Source organism: Plectropomus leopardus, chromosome 14, assembly GCF_008729295.1.
Source record: "Plectropomus leopardus isolate mb chromosome 14, YSFRI_Pleo_2.0, whole genome shotgun sequence".
In the NCBI taxonomy this organism is placed as follows: Eukaryota; Metazoa; Chordata; class Actinopteri; order Perciformes; family Serranidae; genus Plectropomus; species Plectropomus leopardus.
Window position 1 is genome coordinate 3,229,803 of NC_056476.1, and position 17,832 is coordinate 3,247,634.

A 17,832-nucleotide genomic window follows, 5' to 3' on the forward strand; every position below is an offset into this window, starting at 1 on the left:
AAAATGCCATACTACAGTATGGCAAAAAATGTCAAAATATGTTAAGTCACCAAAACCTCATGGTATAGAATGTCATCAAAAGAAAATGAGAAGATGATCGTCTGAAATAGCATTAAAAAACTCATAATAAGGTAAGTTGACCAAAATAGCACCAAAACGCCATAGTAACGTCGTAATAAAAAAAATCATTGTATAGTTCGTCATAAAATGCATCATAGTATCAACAGCAAAGAATAACATTTGGCGTTTTAGTCAAAAAGGTTGAAAAGTTACAAATCAATCAAACAAATTCTCTCTTGTCCTTCAGAGTTTTTATTCCTCTTTAAGACAAAGACAAAAACAAGTTTCATTTTGCATAACAGTAGTACAGCAGCGGCCGAGGGTACAAAACACTTTCTTAATTTTTCAGTGTAAAAATAACTCTACTCATACCTCACACCTGTGCCGTCCTCTCGTAGTGCAAATGCTTCAAATAAAAGTTAGGCACATGATGGATACGATACGATCGCAGTTCGGTTACACTTAAGTGCTGATGACAAATAACATGTCTTCTTACTTCCTTTTGTGTGTGGTTCGCAATGTTTGGAAGAAATGATGACAGCTGGATTTTAAATAGCGATAAAAGGGCAGTTTGACTTCCTGTTTGTAGATGTTAACGTCCAATGAAGCGTAATAAAAAAGACCTAAGTACTATTTTTCTGACAAGATTATTATCTGTCAGCGTTTTCAACTAAGTGCAACTGAGTTTAATACTATCTCAAAAAAAATGACATTGCAAGCTTATGGTCCCAAGCAACAATCACAACTTTTCCTTCGTTGATGCTTTTGCTTGTAAGTATCTGAGCAAGCGTTTAAGTGGCAACTTGACATCTTTCTACTTTTAAGAAAGAAAAAACGAAAAACTAGCTCAAAATAAAGTAAAATATTTCCCAGATTTACATATGTTACAAATAAAAAATAAATATCAGCTCTGTTTTTTTAATCTAGGCATTTAAATGATTCATCGAGAAAAATAAAAGGTACAAAGAGCGACCGTCTTTCTCTTCCAACGTACACAGTGCAGCTTATTTTCCAAGTGTTGCTCCGCCATCAGGACGCCAGCACGCCTCGGCGGATGATGTCAGACCCGTAACGGCGACTGAGAGACGAGTCGCCCCTCAGCTGGTGGGAGTGGCATCGTTTCAAGCAGGGATCCATCTCGTCATCGCCCGGTTTGGAGTCGGAGGCGTATCCGTCATTCTCCGTCCCCGTGCGGTGTCTGGTCCTGGGGTACGACGGCTCAGGCGTGTTGGTCAGCGGCCTCAGCAGCGCCTTGCGGTGCTCCGCCTCCTGTTGTTCCTTCGTCGTCGCCACCGGAGGTCTCTCGCTCCTCTTGGGGATCCTGAACTTGCCCCAGCTCCTCAGGTGTCCTCCCACATGTCTGCTGGTTGTGTGTGAGCCGTTCGCCTGAGCTTTCTTCAGCCAGCCGTTAGCTTTGGTGCCGGCGGCGGCGTCTGACACCTCGCTGGCTCTGTTGACTTTAGTGTTGGTCGTCACATCAACGGTGTCGGGGCTTCTTTTGGTCATTCCTTCGTCGGCAAAGTAGTCGTCAGTGTCAGAGCTCCTGATGTCGACCAGCCTGATGGACACGGTTTTCTCCAGGTGTTTTGAACCGAACCTGTTCTTCCCGTGGCTGGGAAAGCTCTCCGTCACATCGCTCCTCCTCTTCCTCCTCCTCTCCTCTTGTTCGTGGTCGCTGTCTCGTTTCCGTCTGACCAGTGTCTCGTGTTCGGACGCAGGGGCCTCCCTCCTAGGGCCCTTCCTGTTCTCGAGTTTGTGCAGTTTGACAGCGATCATTTCCTGAACGACTTCTGGCTTCTGAAGTTTTGGGAACTGAGCCTCCGGGCTGAGCGCAGAGTTCTGGATTTTGGCGTTGCTTGTGTCCTCAGCAGTCTCCGACTCTTTGATTCTGGGGAATTTACTATCCTTCGTCTCCAGTGGTATACTCAGATTGTCTTTCTTGTGAGTGTGCTGGTAGTCCGAGAAGCTTTTTCTGTCTCCGCTTTTTCTTTTTTCCTGCTTTGAAGACCCTCGTTTGGTTTTCAGTCCCGAGTGGCTCCAGGAGGAGCGAGACTGGGAGCCCTGAGAGGATAACCAGCCCAGAGAGAAGAGCTTCTCCAAATCCTTTGCTGAGGGATCACCTGTAACACAGACAATTGAGCGACAGATTCAGGACGAAATCAGGGAAATATTTTCAGATTATCCACTGGAGGGGGACCACCACGCTTCCCGTTTAAACCCCCGCTAACTTAAATAAAGATAAAATGACTCATCCTGCAGCTAACTCACACCTCCAAGTGTTATCAGACCAAATAGATTAAATTCTGAGTGAAATACACTATAAAAAAGGCACTGCATATCTCAGAAAAAGTCATAATATAGTGTGCCATAAAAATATCACAATATTTAACAGTATGCCATAGTGAAGTACGCCATAAACATGCTGTATTATATTATGCCATAAAAATAAAAACATGTCTTAGTACATAATGTCAGGTAAATTTCACTGAAATTTCAAAGTTATGTATGTCATGAAGATTTAACTTAAAAAGTTAAATAAAAGTATGTCAAAAATATCAAATATTTTTCAAAATGTCATATTTTTTTTTTCCAAAATGGCATAAAAAAGCCAAACTACTGTATGACATTCAAACTGCATAAAAAAAAGTAATGGTATAAAGTGAAAAAATTATAGTATTTCTTCCAAAATAGTATAAAGAAAAGCTGATAATAGCAGCGGGTCGGCCAAAAAAGCCTAAAAAAATCACAGTATAGTTTGTCGTCAAAAATGGCATTAAAGTCATAGTATAGTACATGTTGACAAAAATAGAAAAATGTCATAGAAAAGTGTTGTCCAACATATAATTTAAAAAATCCTGGTAGAGTATGTAAAAACGCATAGAAATGTCACGGTATAGTACGTCTGCGCAAATAGTATTAAGAAAAACTAAAAGTATAGTATGGCATCAAAAACAATCTAAAAATGTCATAGTAAGGTGTGTTGTCCAAAATATCATAAAAATGTCATAGTACAGCATGTTGTCCAAAGTAGCATAAAAAGTCATAGTATAGTATGTCATCAAAAATGACCCAAAATGGCACAAAAACGTCACAGTATAGTATGTTGTCCAAAACTGAACAAAAAAGTCATAGTTACGTATGTTGTCTAAAATAATGATAAGATAAAATATGCGTGGTATATGTCACGTAAAATAGCATGAACAAGTAATAGTATAGCATGTAGCATGTGTCATGGCAGAAAAAAATGTGATGTGTTTTGAAAAGTTTTGATGTGGTGTAGTAAAAAGTGCAAATACTGCTTTTTAAAATTTCATAGAGTATAGGTATAGAGTTACATTAAATGGAAATAGCAAAGTTACGTATAAAAACTTGGTTTTACTTCCTACGTTCCCAACATTAATGAAAGAAACTGTAAATTTGCACGTAACAGAATTGGCTGCACGGAGTTTCTAACTTTTAGCGAGATTCTTAAAAACAAAATGAAATAAATCAGCTTGTTCTCGTCTTTCGGGTTTTACCTGAGAGCAGCTCGTGGTCGAGAAGTTGAACTTGGTGCTGGAAGATCTGCTCCTGGATTCTCCACAGCGAGCGCTTCATCTTCTCCCTCCGAGTCACCATGTAGGTCAGATTACGGACCTGAGGAGCAACAGCAGCAGGTTCTTCAGACTCTCATGAGCTTACATCAACATCTTAAGACACTGATGTTCATACTGATTCCTGCCTAAAATGTGCTGATTTGCTGCTTCTCTCTGTTATATGCCTCCACGTAAAGTGAGTATCTGAACCAGAACTGACAGTGATTAAAGTGTTTACATCGCTTGTTTGAAAGGTCGGTCATTTTTCATTACTTTCTAACATTTTCAAGTCTAAAAGATTAAACTAAATCATTATGCAGCCCTATTTTAGATTTCACCATATTATGTTCCATTGTAATCCTATTACACACATATTATGTAGTAATATATTGTGTACACTTTAATATATGTCTGCATATTGTAGTATTTTACCTGTATTTATTTCATGTATAATACATGCTCTGTTATGAGTCTTTAAACAAGTCACTTTACTTTCTTAAAGGGGCCCTATTATGCTCTGGGTAGCATTTTTGTGCTTATTAAAGGTCTCCAAGTAATAAAGCCCAAAGTTTAAGCCAAAGGGAACTCTTTCTGCTCCTCAGCTGACTGAAACAGTTCTCGGCGGGTTTCCATTGACACTCAAATTGCGCAAATTGCGAAAACAAAATTCACCCGTTTATCACAAAACGTTTATTGCGCTCGCATGAGGTGGTATTTCAGGCAATTCGAAAAAGCCATATTTCGCAAAGCTGCAATGGAAATACTTTTTTCGCATTTATAGGTCATATGATGTGCAACATATAGACAGACAGTTTCAGACAGAGGAGCTGCAGTAAAGGGCAGTATGAGACACATGTTTTTCTAGTAGAACCCCAAAATACAAATATGATCCTAAAAATGAGCACAATAGGGCCCCTTTAGGTCTTAAAAGGGATTTGCACGACTGCAATAATTATATTTGCACAACGTATATGGTCTAAGGCCTGTCTGATCTTGACCACAGGCACGGGAGTTTGTTTATTTGTTGTTTTTTTATGATAGAAATAAATATGTTTTCACAGAAAGTTAGTTATTTACACAAGGAACAGTGTAGAATACTATATATGATATATACTTTTGATGGTCTTGATGATATGAAATGGATTTTGAGCTTTTTTTTCTCTTCTCTTTATAACAGCGCCACCTGCTCTGCAACTAACGTTTAAATAAATGCAATGCTCGTGTCTTACAGACACAGCTGTTCCTCAAACAAACTGATGGGGTGATGCTCTCTCTCCTCTATCCAAAACCGACATAACGACCGCAGATGGCGGTCAGTCTGTCAGTCTGTCTACTGTGTCCGCTCCTATTTATTTTGAAAGAAAGAACGACGGCCAATAGGGAAACAGCAACGTCACATCCTCAGTAGCACTGACCATAAGCATAATATTTTAATTTATGATGTTTGAAATAGTTGTTTCCTGTCTTTTTTTACTGCTCTATCATGTGAGTAAATCTTATCTATAAAAAAACAAACTTTTCTGCTGCAGTCAAACTTTATTTAAATTTACTTAAACTGCTTCTTTGCTCATTCCCTCCTTCTCCTCTTTGCTGCTCTCTGGACTTTGTGACGGCTGAAGTAGAGACCTACCCTCTCCAGGTCCTGACGGAGGTGTGTGAAGAGCTGTAGGCGTCGCAGCAGCACCTCGTGCTCGCGGCGTGCCAGGCTGTCCTCCTCGTCCTTCTTTGGCGTGAGGAGCGGCTGGTTGAAGTTGGCTTTGCGTTTAAGTTTCCAGTACTGATACAGGAAGTCCACCACCTCCGGCGGCAGCTTCAAGTGACTCGCCACCTCCTCCACGTCCACAAACTGGTAAAACTCCTCCTCCATCTCCTGCAGCTTAAGCTTGCGGAGGCTGACCCTCTTCTCCTCTTGGCGGCTAGTGAGCGCCTCCAGATCGCTGGGCGCTCTGTCTAAGAGCTGAGGAGCCACGTAAGAAGACGAGGAGGAGACGGCGTCTTCCTCCCCTCTCACCCTGCCTCTCCTCTTTCCCTTCTTATCTCTGGCGCTCTCCTTCTCCTCCTCGCCTCCCGAGTCTCGTTCCCTGGACTCCTCGCCCTCGAGCCCAGAGTGTTTGGGGCAATAGGACTTAAACTTGACCTCGTCCTCCTCGGTGAGGATGGTGTTCATTTCAAGGCTGGCGTGGAGGCCGCATGTCACATGGAAGGCAGTCCGGCAGTTTTTCGCTGAGCACTACAGCAGCAAACATTAACATTTAACTCTTACAGTACCACATGACAAACTAATCTAATGTGCACTGAACGTCTGTAAAAGTCTCTTAACCAAATGCACAAAGCAAATGTTGGAACCTCTCTGGATGGCAGTGAAATGGCTCAGAAAATTAAAAAAATAATAATAAAAAATTCCTCTTAAAATATTTAGCCATCTCTTTGATGAGTTTGATTGGTATTGACATTTTAAAGTCAGTTTGATTTGTTGTCTGATGGCACAAGTATTGTATTATTTCCAGTTAAGTGTGTTGGTTTCTTGTAAAAACACTGTGATCACTTGTATATCACTTGTCTTTGTACTTGGGTCAAATTTTTTAAATACTGTTAAAGTATGTGTATGTATTTTATTTTTGTATTATTTTAATTGTCTGAATATACTTGTCTCATTAAAGTTGATGAAATGTCTTAATCCAGTTTTTTTCAGAGCAGTTTGTGAAATTAGTTTGAAAAATTGCCGTATAAAGTTTATTATTAATATTATTATTGGTAGTAGTGGTAGTAGTACTAAGAGTAGTAGTATTTGAAACTGTCACCAAATTCTTCTAATTATATTTAATATAAGAACTGTACAAATGTATGGCTTTTTAAATATAACTTCAACCACATTTGAATTTAATGTGTCGAATTTAAAAAAAGATCTGGACAAAAATGTGTCAATATTCAGCAGTATTGATTAGAATAATTTTGGTATCTGTACTGGGAATTATTTATGTAGCTTTGGCACTGCTATAAACTAACATCCAGCTACAAGTCATGATTGCAATTAAAATTGAAATTGTATCCCATTTATACACATTTGTGTAGGACTTTTGTTACACAACAGCAAAATAATTAACTGATGGTTTTAATTTTAAGCTGTTATTCCCATGTATTAGAATTATTAAAACACGAAATACAACCAACTCTAAATAGACAAAAATTAATCATTAAAACGACCTCCTGATCTGAGAAATCTTTACAATTTAATTTCCCACACTTGTAAAAAGCAGAGAAAACATCACTCGCCACCACCCCGACTATATCTCCAGCTGCTGACTGAAATATTATAACACGCTGCGTCACGCGTTGCTTTTCACGTCTCATTAAACGTCTTTTTGTTTCTGCGTCGCGGTGTTGGAATGCGAGGTGTGACTCTACCTGTATGCACGCTCCGGTCTTCTCTTTGCACAGGCAGCAGATCAGAGCCCATCTGTTGCTGGGGATGTGCGACACGTTGGTGATCGGCTCCATCTTCTCTGGATTCCCGATGCTCACCTGCAAAACACATGAACACATAATGTGTCAAATGTGGTTCAAATGTTGGTGTCAACTCATTTAGAAATGCAAACACATCATCAACAAATGTATGAATGCACTCAGATCTCCAGCACATGCTCAGAAATCTTCAGCAATTGATGCTCTAAAACGAATAAATGAAAAAAAAGTTTTTCATGGTGTTTGATCTAATTAATAACTAAAACATGACTAAAAAGGATAAAAGAACTGGAATTTTTTTTAAAGAAACATTTGAGATTTTTTTTCTTTAAAAATGTTTGGCTTTTTTTTGGTCTTACAAAATTTGTGGTGATTTTTAAAGGAAAAAACTTGGTGATTTTTTTTCTTTTCTTTAAAAACTCTGGGCAGTTTTAAAAATGTTGAGGATTTGCAGGTTTGGATGGCAAGTATTCTTTAAAAATAACTCAAAATTACAACATTTATCATAGTCAGAAATTGTAAAAATAGACATTGATGTTGGATTTTACAATTGTCAACGGTCCTTGAACACATCATGTGTTATCATACAGACTTGTGAAACAAATTCAACCACTTTTCCAAAATATTCAGGGTATATTTAGCTTAAAAAACATTTTCCAATTGGGACAGGCAAAATGAAATTCATGTTGGACACAGGAGAGAAAAAAAACCTTATGCAAAGAGTGCATTACACTAACTGGAATTGCTATTTGCAAACTCCATGACTTCAAGGTTTTCCATTACTGTATGAACAAAGACGGATAAATTTACTCTTTTCTGACATATTTAAGACTTACAAAGTACGTGTGAAACACGGAAAGAGTAAAATGGAAGAAAGACTAAAAGTGTTAAAAAAAAACACAAAAAAACAATTATTTGTTATAATAAACTTGCAGGACAAAAAACAGGCTATAAGTGGGTAGATTTTATTTTTCACCTCTGGAATCCACAAGGCACAGCTGACGTGGACCCACTTGGTTCCACTTCGGGTCGGCTTCATGGCTCCTCCCTTCTTAGGACACAACTGGCACTTTGGCAGGATGCCGAGGGCGCAGATCCGGCACAGCCAGCTGCCCTTCGGGACTTTCTGGATGCCGTAACACGCCTGGTGAGAGACGCAAGCGAGAGGGAGACTCAGCTTCGAGGCGGCAAGCAGATATCGATACAGCAGCAACAAATCAAGACACGGGGAGAGTTTTTTTGTGTGTGTGTGTGTGTGTGTGTGTGTGTGTGTGTGTGTGTGTGTGTGTGTGTGTGTGTGTGTGTGTCAGATTAAATCACAGCGACATCTGATCTGGCAGCTAACATGAGACGCATTCATTTTTGCTTCATTACCACCAAGAAATCTGTCTCATGTAAAGTCAATATTTTTGATGGTGTCTAAAGTTATGTTTAGTGGAAATAAAAAGCCGACAAAGTATTTCATTTAATTTATATTATTAGTTTTTTCTTATTTTCTGTGAATTTATAAGCAGAGCTAAAGTTGCATTTTCATTGTTCTCACAGCTGAAAACTGAAAGAAAAATGAAAGAAAAAGGGTCAAATCTTTTGGTTTACTTTTCAGATATTTGGCTGATATTCTTATATTTTCATTTATTAATTAATTATAATTAGACAGATGCTTAAACTCGTGTTCTAATAAAGTGTACAACTCTAATTAATATATCACGATGGGGTGTAAATTTACAAATTTTATTCCCACATCACTGTTTCATAAAAGTATTTTATCAGGTTTTTTCTTCAAATATTAGTATTTTGTCTCGAGTTGACCTCTGACCTGGTGAACGCAGATATTACACTTGTCGCAGAACACCATCTCATTGTTGTCCTCCCCATCAGGTGACTGGCAGACGTCACACACCACGTCCTCGTCATACTCGATGCCGAGCCCCTCCTCCGTCTCCATGGCGTGCGTCATGTTTTCGTGGCAGCATCGCTCAAACTCTTCGATCACCCGCTCCATGGTGATCTCGTCCAGCAGCGGCATGGCTGGAAAAGTAAAGAGTAAAACGTTTTCCCAATTTGTTTGTCACAAAAATCCTCCACATTTCAATCTGTGACCTGAGGCATTTATAAAAAAAAACATTATATATATTTAAAACATGTCGACTTTAACTGAAAAGTCACCGTGAACAAACTAATTTATTTCTGCCTAATTGGTCGACATTTTGGAGTAATCCCTATTTTATCCAACAGTGACGACACACAAATTAAAAGGTTTAACTATGAAGTTCACTCTGTGAGTCATCTAACCAAAAACACGACACAGACAGAAGTCAACCTTAGACAACAACATGCATCTACACAAAGATGTGGTTTAAGCAACATGAGCAGCCTAAAATAAATCAGGATAAAAGCTCGGCTCAGAAACCCTGTGAACCCAAACTCGGATCTAAACAGACTCCAGCTCGAGGAGAGGATGGAGTGAAGCTGAGAGGCTGTTTGGACGGGAAAGATAAACAGGATAACACGCAGGAATCATGAATGCTTTTGTTTGCAGACCTGATGACGTTTTCTGACTGTAAACCAAAAACGATAATGAAAGTAGATCTAATACTTTCAGCCTTTACTTTGGTTCCAGAGAAATTCCCCGATTTGTTTTCCCAAAAGAAGCGTCGAGCTCAGTAAACAGTGACAATTTAACCCCTTAAAACTTGAGCAAACTGGCTTAATTTCTTTCAAAAACACGAAAAGGTGACAATCAAGGAATGTCCCAAAATTTTAAATTAGAGAAACATTACAAGAAAAAAGTAAAAGAACAAAAAGAAGAAATGAAATGAAAAAAAAGCTAAAATAAAAGAATAATAATAACATAAAAATAAATAATAAGAAATATTTTCTCTCATAACCTAACTTTAAATATATATAATAATATTAATAGTAATAATAACAATACATTTTTCTTCATATTTTTCCCATTATTTAATAATTTTCTCTCTCTTCTCTGTCTATTTTTTGGGGCTTATTTTCAGGTCACCTTCAACTATTTTTTGCAGTTTGCAGAACATCTGTTTCTTCATTGCCTTTTCTCCCCACGTTTTAAAAGAAATCAAACCAAATTGCTCAAAGTCCAAAGATATAAATATTTAAGAAAGAAGTCTTGTTTTATTGTGTGACGCACTTTGTGTTACAGTTTGTGTGTTTGAAAAGTGCTAAACAAATAAAAGTCTGACTGACTGATTGATCGAAACATCTGTTCTGTGACTCACCCATCTCTGCAAACTCCTCGTTGGCGATCTGCAGCCAGGCCACGTCCTCCTCATTCAGGTCGTAGCGACACATTCCCTCCGCCAGCGTCCGGATGTCCACGTAGCCCAGCGCCTCGGCACCTGATGTCCGGATCAACTTCTTTGGCCTGACGAACATGACCTCCTTCCCTTTCTCAGCCAAAACCCTGCACAGCACAGTCAGGACACAATTTAGAGCATTTACAGCACGTTAATTTAAATTACGCATCCTCGCATTTTCTATGTACGTATTCTCTGGACAAATATGTGGAGTTCATTGCAGGCAAAAGATTTTTTTTTTTTTACATTATAGATCAATCGAACAGCAAATGTGACCATGATTATACATAAAAAGCATCTTTCCCTCACAGCTGTGGGTCCTGCTTGAGTCATGAATAACTGAGCATTTTAAGGATTTTAAACGCTGTAATCTGATACAAAGGTGTAAAAATATCACCTGAAAGATGCAAACGAAAGTTTAAATTTTCCTTTGGTGGATAAAATAATGTGAGCCACGGGAAACGGTGTGAAAAATTAACTTTTTTTCCACAAGACAAATGGCTGATAAATAATCAAGCCACTTGATAGATAACCATTGTTTATGTCTGTTGAGTGAAATTACCAGCCACACGCATATTTTACAAGCACATGTTAGCAGATGGTGCCAATTTTATAGCCTGACTGCCACATGCCTTTTTAAATATACATCTGTTTGATTCATGTACTAACTAGGGCTGCACAATTAATTGCATATTAATCATGATCCTGATTTTGGCCTCCCCATAATTGATTGAACACTGATGTTTAAAATGCAAACTCTGCTGCATATAAAATCAAGGGTTTACTTAAAAGCCAGCTTCCACTTCTGAAGAGCTGTCACTCTGCTGTGTGCATCCTGCAGCAGCAGTAGCAGCAGCCCATAATAAACTTGACTTAATGCTGCCACTGCAGACGGGCAAAATTAAAATCATCTGTTGTTTGAACACAGAAGAGAACAATAACAATATGCACAGAGTGCATTAGACTTTTTTTCTGTGCAAATGAAAAGATTTGTTGATTAGAAGGAATATTGCACGAGGTGAAAAAGAACGCAGCGCTCTTAATATACAATTTAATTTATATTTATTTCTAAATATGTTTATTTAAATCATGCCTTTGCACATACACTTTTCTTTTTTTTTTTTTAAAACCCAATTTTTCTTTTCTATATTTTGTTTTCAGAAAAACACGGTAAATGAAGACCGGTCTTATTTTGATGCAAAGATCTAATAATTCGCAGGAATGTAGTAAAAAAGGGAGGTGAAGGCAGTGTCTGTTGTGACAGTATTTTGTCTCTGAAAAAAACAATAAATAATTTGGATAAACAGTCGTGATCTCAAGATTGATCAAAATAATTAAGCTTATTACTTTGGCTATTATCATGCAGCTCCAGTATATACTGTTTTTGTTTTTCAACCTTTCTGCTTTTTATTGGATACCAAGGTATCTGATTTTGAGCGCGTCAGATAACATTAAAACAAAAAAGGCTCTAAAAGCCCCTTTTTATACAAGCAGCCGCCTCCAAACAAGCAGTGACGTCCCAGTTTTAAGAGTATTCCCGCTCAAGGACGATACAGGATCAAACGTAACTCAAAGCGCTCTTTTGTTTTTGTCCTACCTGGCGACGGGCTGTGGGATGGACTGGGGGCTGACGGGAACCTGGACGCCCTTCTCCCACTCTTGCCTCCACGGGTCGGCGAGGACGTAGTAGTCCTCGGGGTTCAGCTGGTACGAATCATGCACCTTCATGGCGGTGATCAGGTCGGTCCTGAAAACCTGCAGCATGAAAACAAGTCAGTACGCTTCATCATAAGCACTTTTACAACAGTGAATCATTACAACCTGTAGAGGAGAAAAGATTGTTTTTCTTGTTTGACGTTTACAGCCGTCAGACGAATAAACATGCTGTTGTTTATTATACGAATTCTCTGCATCTTCTGTGCAAATATTCAAGAGTGAAGTACGAGGAGACATCACAATATAATACAGTAAAGCCACATTAAGGCTTCCAAAATACTGATATATTAGGATTAATTATTTCATCTGGTCATCCTCAAGCTCATAAAAGCTTTATAAAGTGCAGAATCATAGTCCAAAATTACATTTTTGGCTCATCTGAAGAGGACTTGTTAACTGTTCAATTTGTGCCAACAATATCTTTTAGAACCAAAACACTCACAAACATGTTTTTTCTCTACAGAGATACTTTATATCAGTGTTTGCACAGGCTTGAAAAAAACTACCACGTTGTCCACAGACAGCCAGAGAGGAACCAACCAATCAGGATCCAGTTTAGGCCTGAGTCATTGTTTTGTTTTGATCTGATTGGCTCTCGGTCAGAGGGTGTACAGTGGCCTGCAGGGACCAAGTCCACAGACTGTACAATAGATAAAAGCAGTTATGTTGCTGTCCCAAGTACCCAGTGTACGGCATGTAAGATTGCATCATTTAATGTAAAAAATAAAGGGATGTTTTAAAAAATATGTTTGTAGTTTCAATTACTTCTTTAAATTAGCACATTATTTTTTACTAAAATGTTTATGTTTTTGATGTTTTTTTTCCTCCAAATATCCAATAAATAAAAAAATAAATACAACTTTGAATAAAAACATGACTAGAGCTGCAATGACTAGTGACTAAAAGGAAACTACAAAATGCATTTCCTAAAGAAAATGTGTGTGGACGCTGACGGCTGAAATGAATCTAAAAGCATTTCTGAAACAAGTTTTGGAGGTTTTGGCCACTTCTTGGAGAAAAGAAGAATTTTGAAGACGTCCCTTTGGGTTCTGGTAAATTGTGATGAGCATTTTAAAAATATATATATTTTTAAGAGTTTTTACATTCATTAACTAAACAGATAATCCATTAATCATGAAAATAACAAGCAGATTCATTGTTAATGAAAATAATTGTTAGTTGAAGTCCTTAACATGACAGCAGAGTAGAGGAACGACAACAAATGATGAACTAGTTTAGACGCACGTACCTCTGAGGGTTTCTGCCCAGTCCCTCTCCTCGGCTGTGATGAATGTTGGGACCAGCAGGTAGAATTACCTGGAGGAGAAACACAACAGGATGTTAAACGTCTCATTTTTTTCTCTGTCTGTTTCTGCTGCTTTAATGAACAACTTCATATGCCCAAAAACGCATGGATTTCCCCCCCAAGGGGAAATTTCAAACAATGTACGTGTGGCTCATTTGTACAGTCAAAATGGAGAAACTGCCATTTTCTGTTTTCAGTTTCATTTCTACACTATTTACTAAATTGTCTTTGGGCTTATTATAAAATGACTGAAAACAGGGGCGCTGGGTGGCATCCCCATTTTCCTGTTTTCTCTCAAAGTGGTCTTAAAGGCCGTAAAATCTTCCAAAATAAAAACAAATAAAATATAATATATATGTATTTAATATAATATAATAAACAAAATAAAAAAATATTGAAAGCAGCAGCAATAATTTTGCATGTAGAAATTACCTGTATGAGATGTGGGACCGCAAAGTCCAGAAGGATCATTTCAATAATTAACTGTTCACCTCACAAAACGCTGATTCAGACCTTAGCTAAATTTTCCAGTAAGAGCTCAGGTTTGTTTTTACACCAGATGGCACATTAGACAGATTGGATGTTAGCATTCACAGGGAAACATCAACGTATTTTTGGCTTTCTGTGATTAACAACTTACCTCATCATTTTATATGATGTGGTAAAACCACAGACCTCTGACAATTTGTAGAGAATAAAACACAATGAAGTGTTTCTGAAGTTGTTCACTGATGTCAGATTTGAGCCTGTCTGCCTGACCTGCAAGGATGTCTTTAAAGGTCCAAGTGTCCCTACTCTGTCTCCTGTCTCTCAGACTGTAGGCGTTCTTTTTCTTTTCCTTAATTTTTGTCCATCTGCTGCTCCCTTTTCTCTTTCTCAGTTTCCTTCCTGAACAGAGTATACGTTCACTGACAGCAAAACAAGGACAACTACTCTGACAAAGAATCTGTAAAGCCAAAAATAAATGGCTACGAAAATGCACTTGACTGTAAAAAAGGCAGACATTTACAGATAAAAAAAAAATGTGATGATTTAATTTGAGCCAAAATGTGTGATATTTAAGAATAAAACTTGGCATTTCTTCTGCAGTTTTACACTTTCACTTCTGAAAATTGAGGATAGTGGCAGAGTTTTGCTTGGCCTCATTCAGGTCTATATTTGGACTCGGTATGAGTGAGTCAGCAGAGACAATACTTTGCTTACTTCCATTGTCGGAGTCATCACTGCTGCTGAGGTGCCTGCTTCTCTTCATCATCGTCGTCGTTGTCTGTCTGCAGGGCTCCGACGTAGGGACACTTCACACAAACGAGACAGGAGGTTAGGTTACAGTATACAGCTGTGGTAAAGAAAACAGGTTGGGAATAAGACTGAAAAAAGTCTGGCTCAAAAAGTTACATTATTGTGCAAAACAGTGTTAGATTTTCAGTCTAAATCATCCCTGGCATAAGTGATATGTGATTCATCAACTTTATCCCTTTGTTTAAGAGGGTTTAAGTTTTTTATTTGATTGTTTTTTTGCTCATTTTGAGTAGGGGTTGACCAACATTGGCTTTTGGAGGCTGATACCATACTGATTTTTAGTAGTTAATGAGACCAATAATCGATATTTGGAACCGATATGCATTTACAATAAAAATTAAATCTTTCTGTCAAATTTTAGAATCTGAAATATAACAACTCCAACAAAAAAACTTTGTTTAAGAGCTTTTATAAAATGTTCAATCAAAACTGAAACTTTCAACATAGAAAGCAAGTTCCCAGCGACTTCTTTTTAATAAAGTTATGTGAAAATTTAAGTGAAAAATTAATAAATAAAAATGGCTCCCTGAGGTTTTACAAAGTAAAAATTACTTGTGTGCTGACACTTTCTTTGCACTTTTTAATTGATTAATTTTATCAGCGATCATTTAAATAAAACACCAATACAGATAATTTGCAAAATTCCAAATATTGACCCCAGACCATTAATCGGTCGCCCCTTGGATTTCAGGTAATTTCCTTTTTTTTTAATAAATCAAGATAATTTAGCCTATTTTTCAAAGGGTTGAAAGACACAAGGATGGTGCACAATAACATTATTAGACATCAAGTTAGTTACACAATGAGTAATTGCATGCCCATGACAGCCACTGCTGAAAACACCTCATGTTCCAGTTTAATTTCTGCACAAACATTCAGGAAACTCTCCCTGCAGCCCCTTGCCCATCCTTTGAAATATCTGCAACACCTCTTCTGTACTAACATGTAATTTCTTGCACATAAACAGGTAGATATCACAGCAAAACAGTAGTAAAAACTTGCCACCTGCAGATCTGACAGCACACCAACCCGGCAGCTAAACGATGTGTACATTCACTGTTCAGCGATGTCAACAAGAACAACACATGCAGCACAGACAGGAAACAACGCCTTACAAGTGCTATGAGTCAGCTCGCGGCGTGAACAAACATCAGCATGATCTCTAGAAACACCAGACAGGTGGAAATATCTCCGCTGCTGCCAGCGTGCAGAAGAGGAAAGGTGCTAACCCAAACTTGGCTGGCTAGGCTAACAGCAGGCTAGCCACGGTTTGTGTGACGCCCCTTTTCTAAGCGGCTAACTAACTAGCGGCTAACGTTAGCTAGCAAGCTAAACCAGCTGGTTTTTCACGGTTACCCCGGCAACATGGCAAAACACAGGCAATGCACGTTTGTGTTTTTACGATTTGATCACGGCTGATTTTAAGTCAAACTGCACGGCGTTGCATTTTTTTTTTTAATCAGACTACAAATGCTAGCTGGCTAACGTTAGCCGGCTAGCTAATCTCCCCCCTTCAGCCGTTATGCAACATGCGGGCCCACCCACACCCGGCGCCCCGGGTGGAAATGTGATAAGAAATTTCAAAATATTCCGCAACGCCCTTTAGCTTAATCATTTTTGCAAAACGAGAAACAGACACTGGATGTTTAAACGCCTCAATGTGCACGTTTTTCTACAGGCACGGCGCTGAATTTAGCTAACGCTGGTGGTTAGCAGGCTAGCTCGTTAGCTTGTTGCTACCCGTATGTAATATGGTTTAGCATTAGCATGTTGCTAAGATAACGTTCTATGGCGCCCCCTTATCAAACAACCCCCGACTAGCTAACTGTCAAAGGTTAAGGGTCATAATCGATTCAAACAAACTACCTGACACCAGCGTGAACACGTTAATAAACGCTGCGAAGTTATTAATAAAACATGGTTGTTGTGCTACCTGTGATGCTAACCAGCAGGGCACAGAGTGGCACAGTTACCACAGACCCACTGGCTGGGGTTAATCTTTGGCGCCATTTTAAATGACGATGTCGCGTTTTCCTAGCGGACTGCTGGTGCGACCATACTGGAAATATTAACTCAAATAGCCCGTTAAGAACATTCTGGACGATATGCACATGAATTTACACTAACGCAGAGTTGAGAGTAAGCTGGACGGTACGTACAGAGCACGTCAGGCCGATGAAAGCCGGTGTTTTGGGTCTGAAGTGAAGCGCAGTTTTGGCTGTGAGTTCCGCTTGACCCGCATTCCACATACACAAACACAGCGCGAGCGGCCGGGGAGGAGGGGACCCTGCCCGGCTGCAGCTGCGCCTCTGCGCCGCTGGAGGGCAGCAGACACCCCGGGAACAATAATGCAACGGCTCCTACAGGAATAATGCTGGAAAAAAGAAATATTTCCAGTGGCAACACATGCACATTTATTATTATTATTATTATTATTATTATTATTATTATTATTATTATTATTTCTTGCTATTTTTTGGGTCATGTCTTAAATTGTTCAGTGCCTTCTTACAATGTTTTTGAAAAAAAAAAGTTGATTAGGACTGAAAATATATGTTAAATAATAATGGTGATTATAATACTACTAATAATAACAATGATAACAATAATTATTATTTTATTTATTTATTTCGAACATGTAGAAAGGAAATAGAGAAATTATTATACAAAAACAGAAAAAAGTACTAATTACAGACAATGAAAAGATAAAGGAAATGGTCAAATACATAATGACAGTGAGAAGAAGAAAAAAATATATATATATATATATATATTATTTATTTATTTAGTTCTTCTTAGTCCTTATCAACTGATCAACTAATTTGCTATTTTTAAATTGTCTTTCAAAAACATCGGATGAAGTCATTGTGCAATTTAGGAAGACCCAAAATTAGCATGGAATTAGTCAAAGGTACAAGAAAATTACCTGAAAATTAGTAACAACAAAAACAAACCAAAAACAAAACGTAACTTAAAAAAGACTGAAGATGTTTTTGCCAAGCTTTTAGATATTCATTTTTATAAAAATAAACTACTAAGACGGAAAACAAATAAGATGTATGTGTTTGATTTAATCTGTAGGATGCAT

General features: G+C 38.2%; 1 protein-coding gene across 5 annotated transcripts; it reads right to left on the reverse strand.

Moving 5' to 3' along the window:
* Positions 1-294: 294 nt before the first annotated feature.
* Positions 295-17,003, reverse strand: jade1 (jade family PHD finger 1). 5 transcript variants are annotated; one of them, XM_042501095.1, is made up of 11 exons: positions 16,904-17,003; positions 14,649-14,740; positions 13,389-13,456; positions 12,021-12,178; positions 10,346-10,530; positions 8,914-9,125; positions 8,074-8,241; positions 7,041-7,157; positions 5,266-5,865; positions 3,579-3,696; positions 295-2,180 (listed from the first exon to the last, which is right to left on the reverse strand). In XM_042501095.1, exons 2-11 carry the CDS (start codon positions 14,698-14,700, stop codon positions 1,090-1,092), a joined length of 2,769 nt encoding a protein of 922 aa, XP_042357029.1. In that variant the 5' UTR covers positions 14,701-14,740; positions 16,904-17,003; the 3' UTR covers positions 295-1,089. The 5 variants fall into 5 exon arrangements, with proteins under 5 accessions (XP_042357029.1, XP_042357031.1, XP_042357032.1 ...); XM_042501097.1 differs by having other exon boundaries at positions 14,649-14,781; positions 16,904-16,998; XM_042501098.1 differs by lacking the exon at positions 16,904-17,003 and adding an exon at positions 16,678-16,733.
* Between the last annotated feature and the right edge of the window lie 829 nt (positions 17,004-17,832).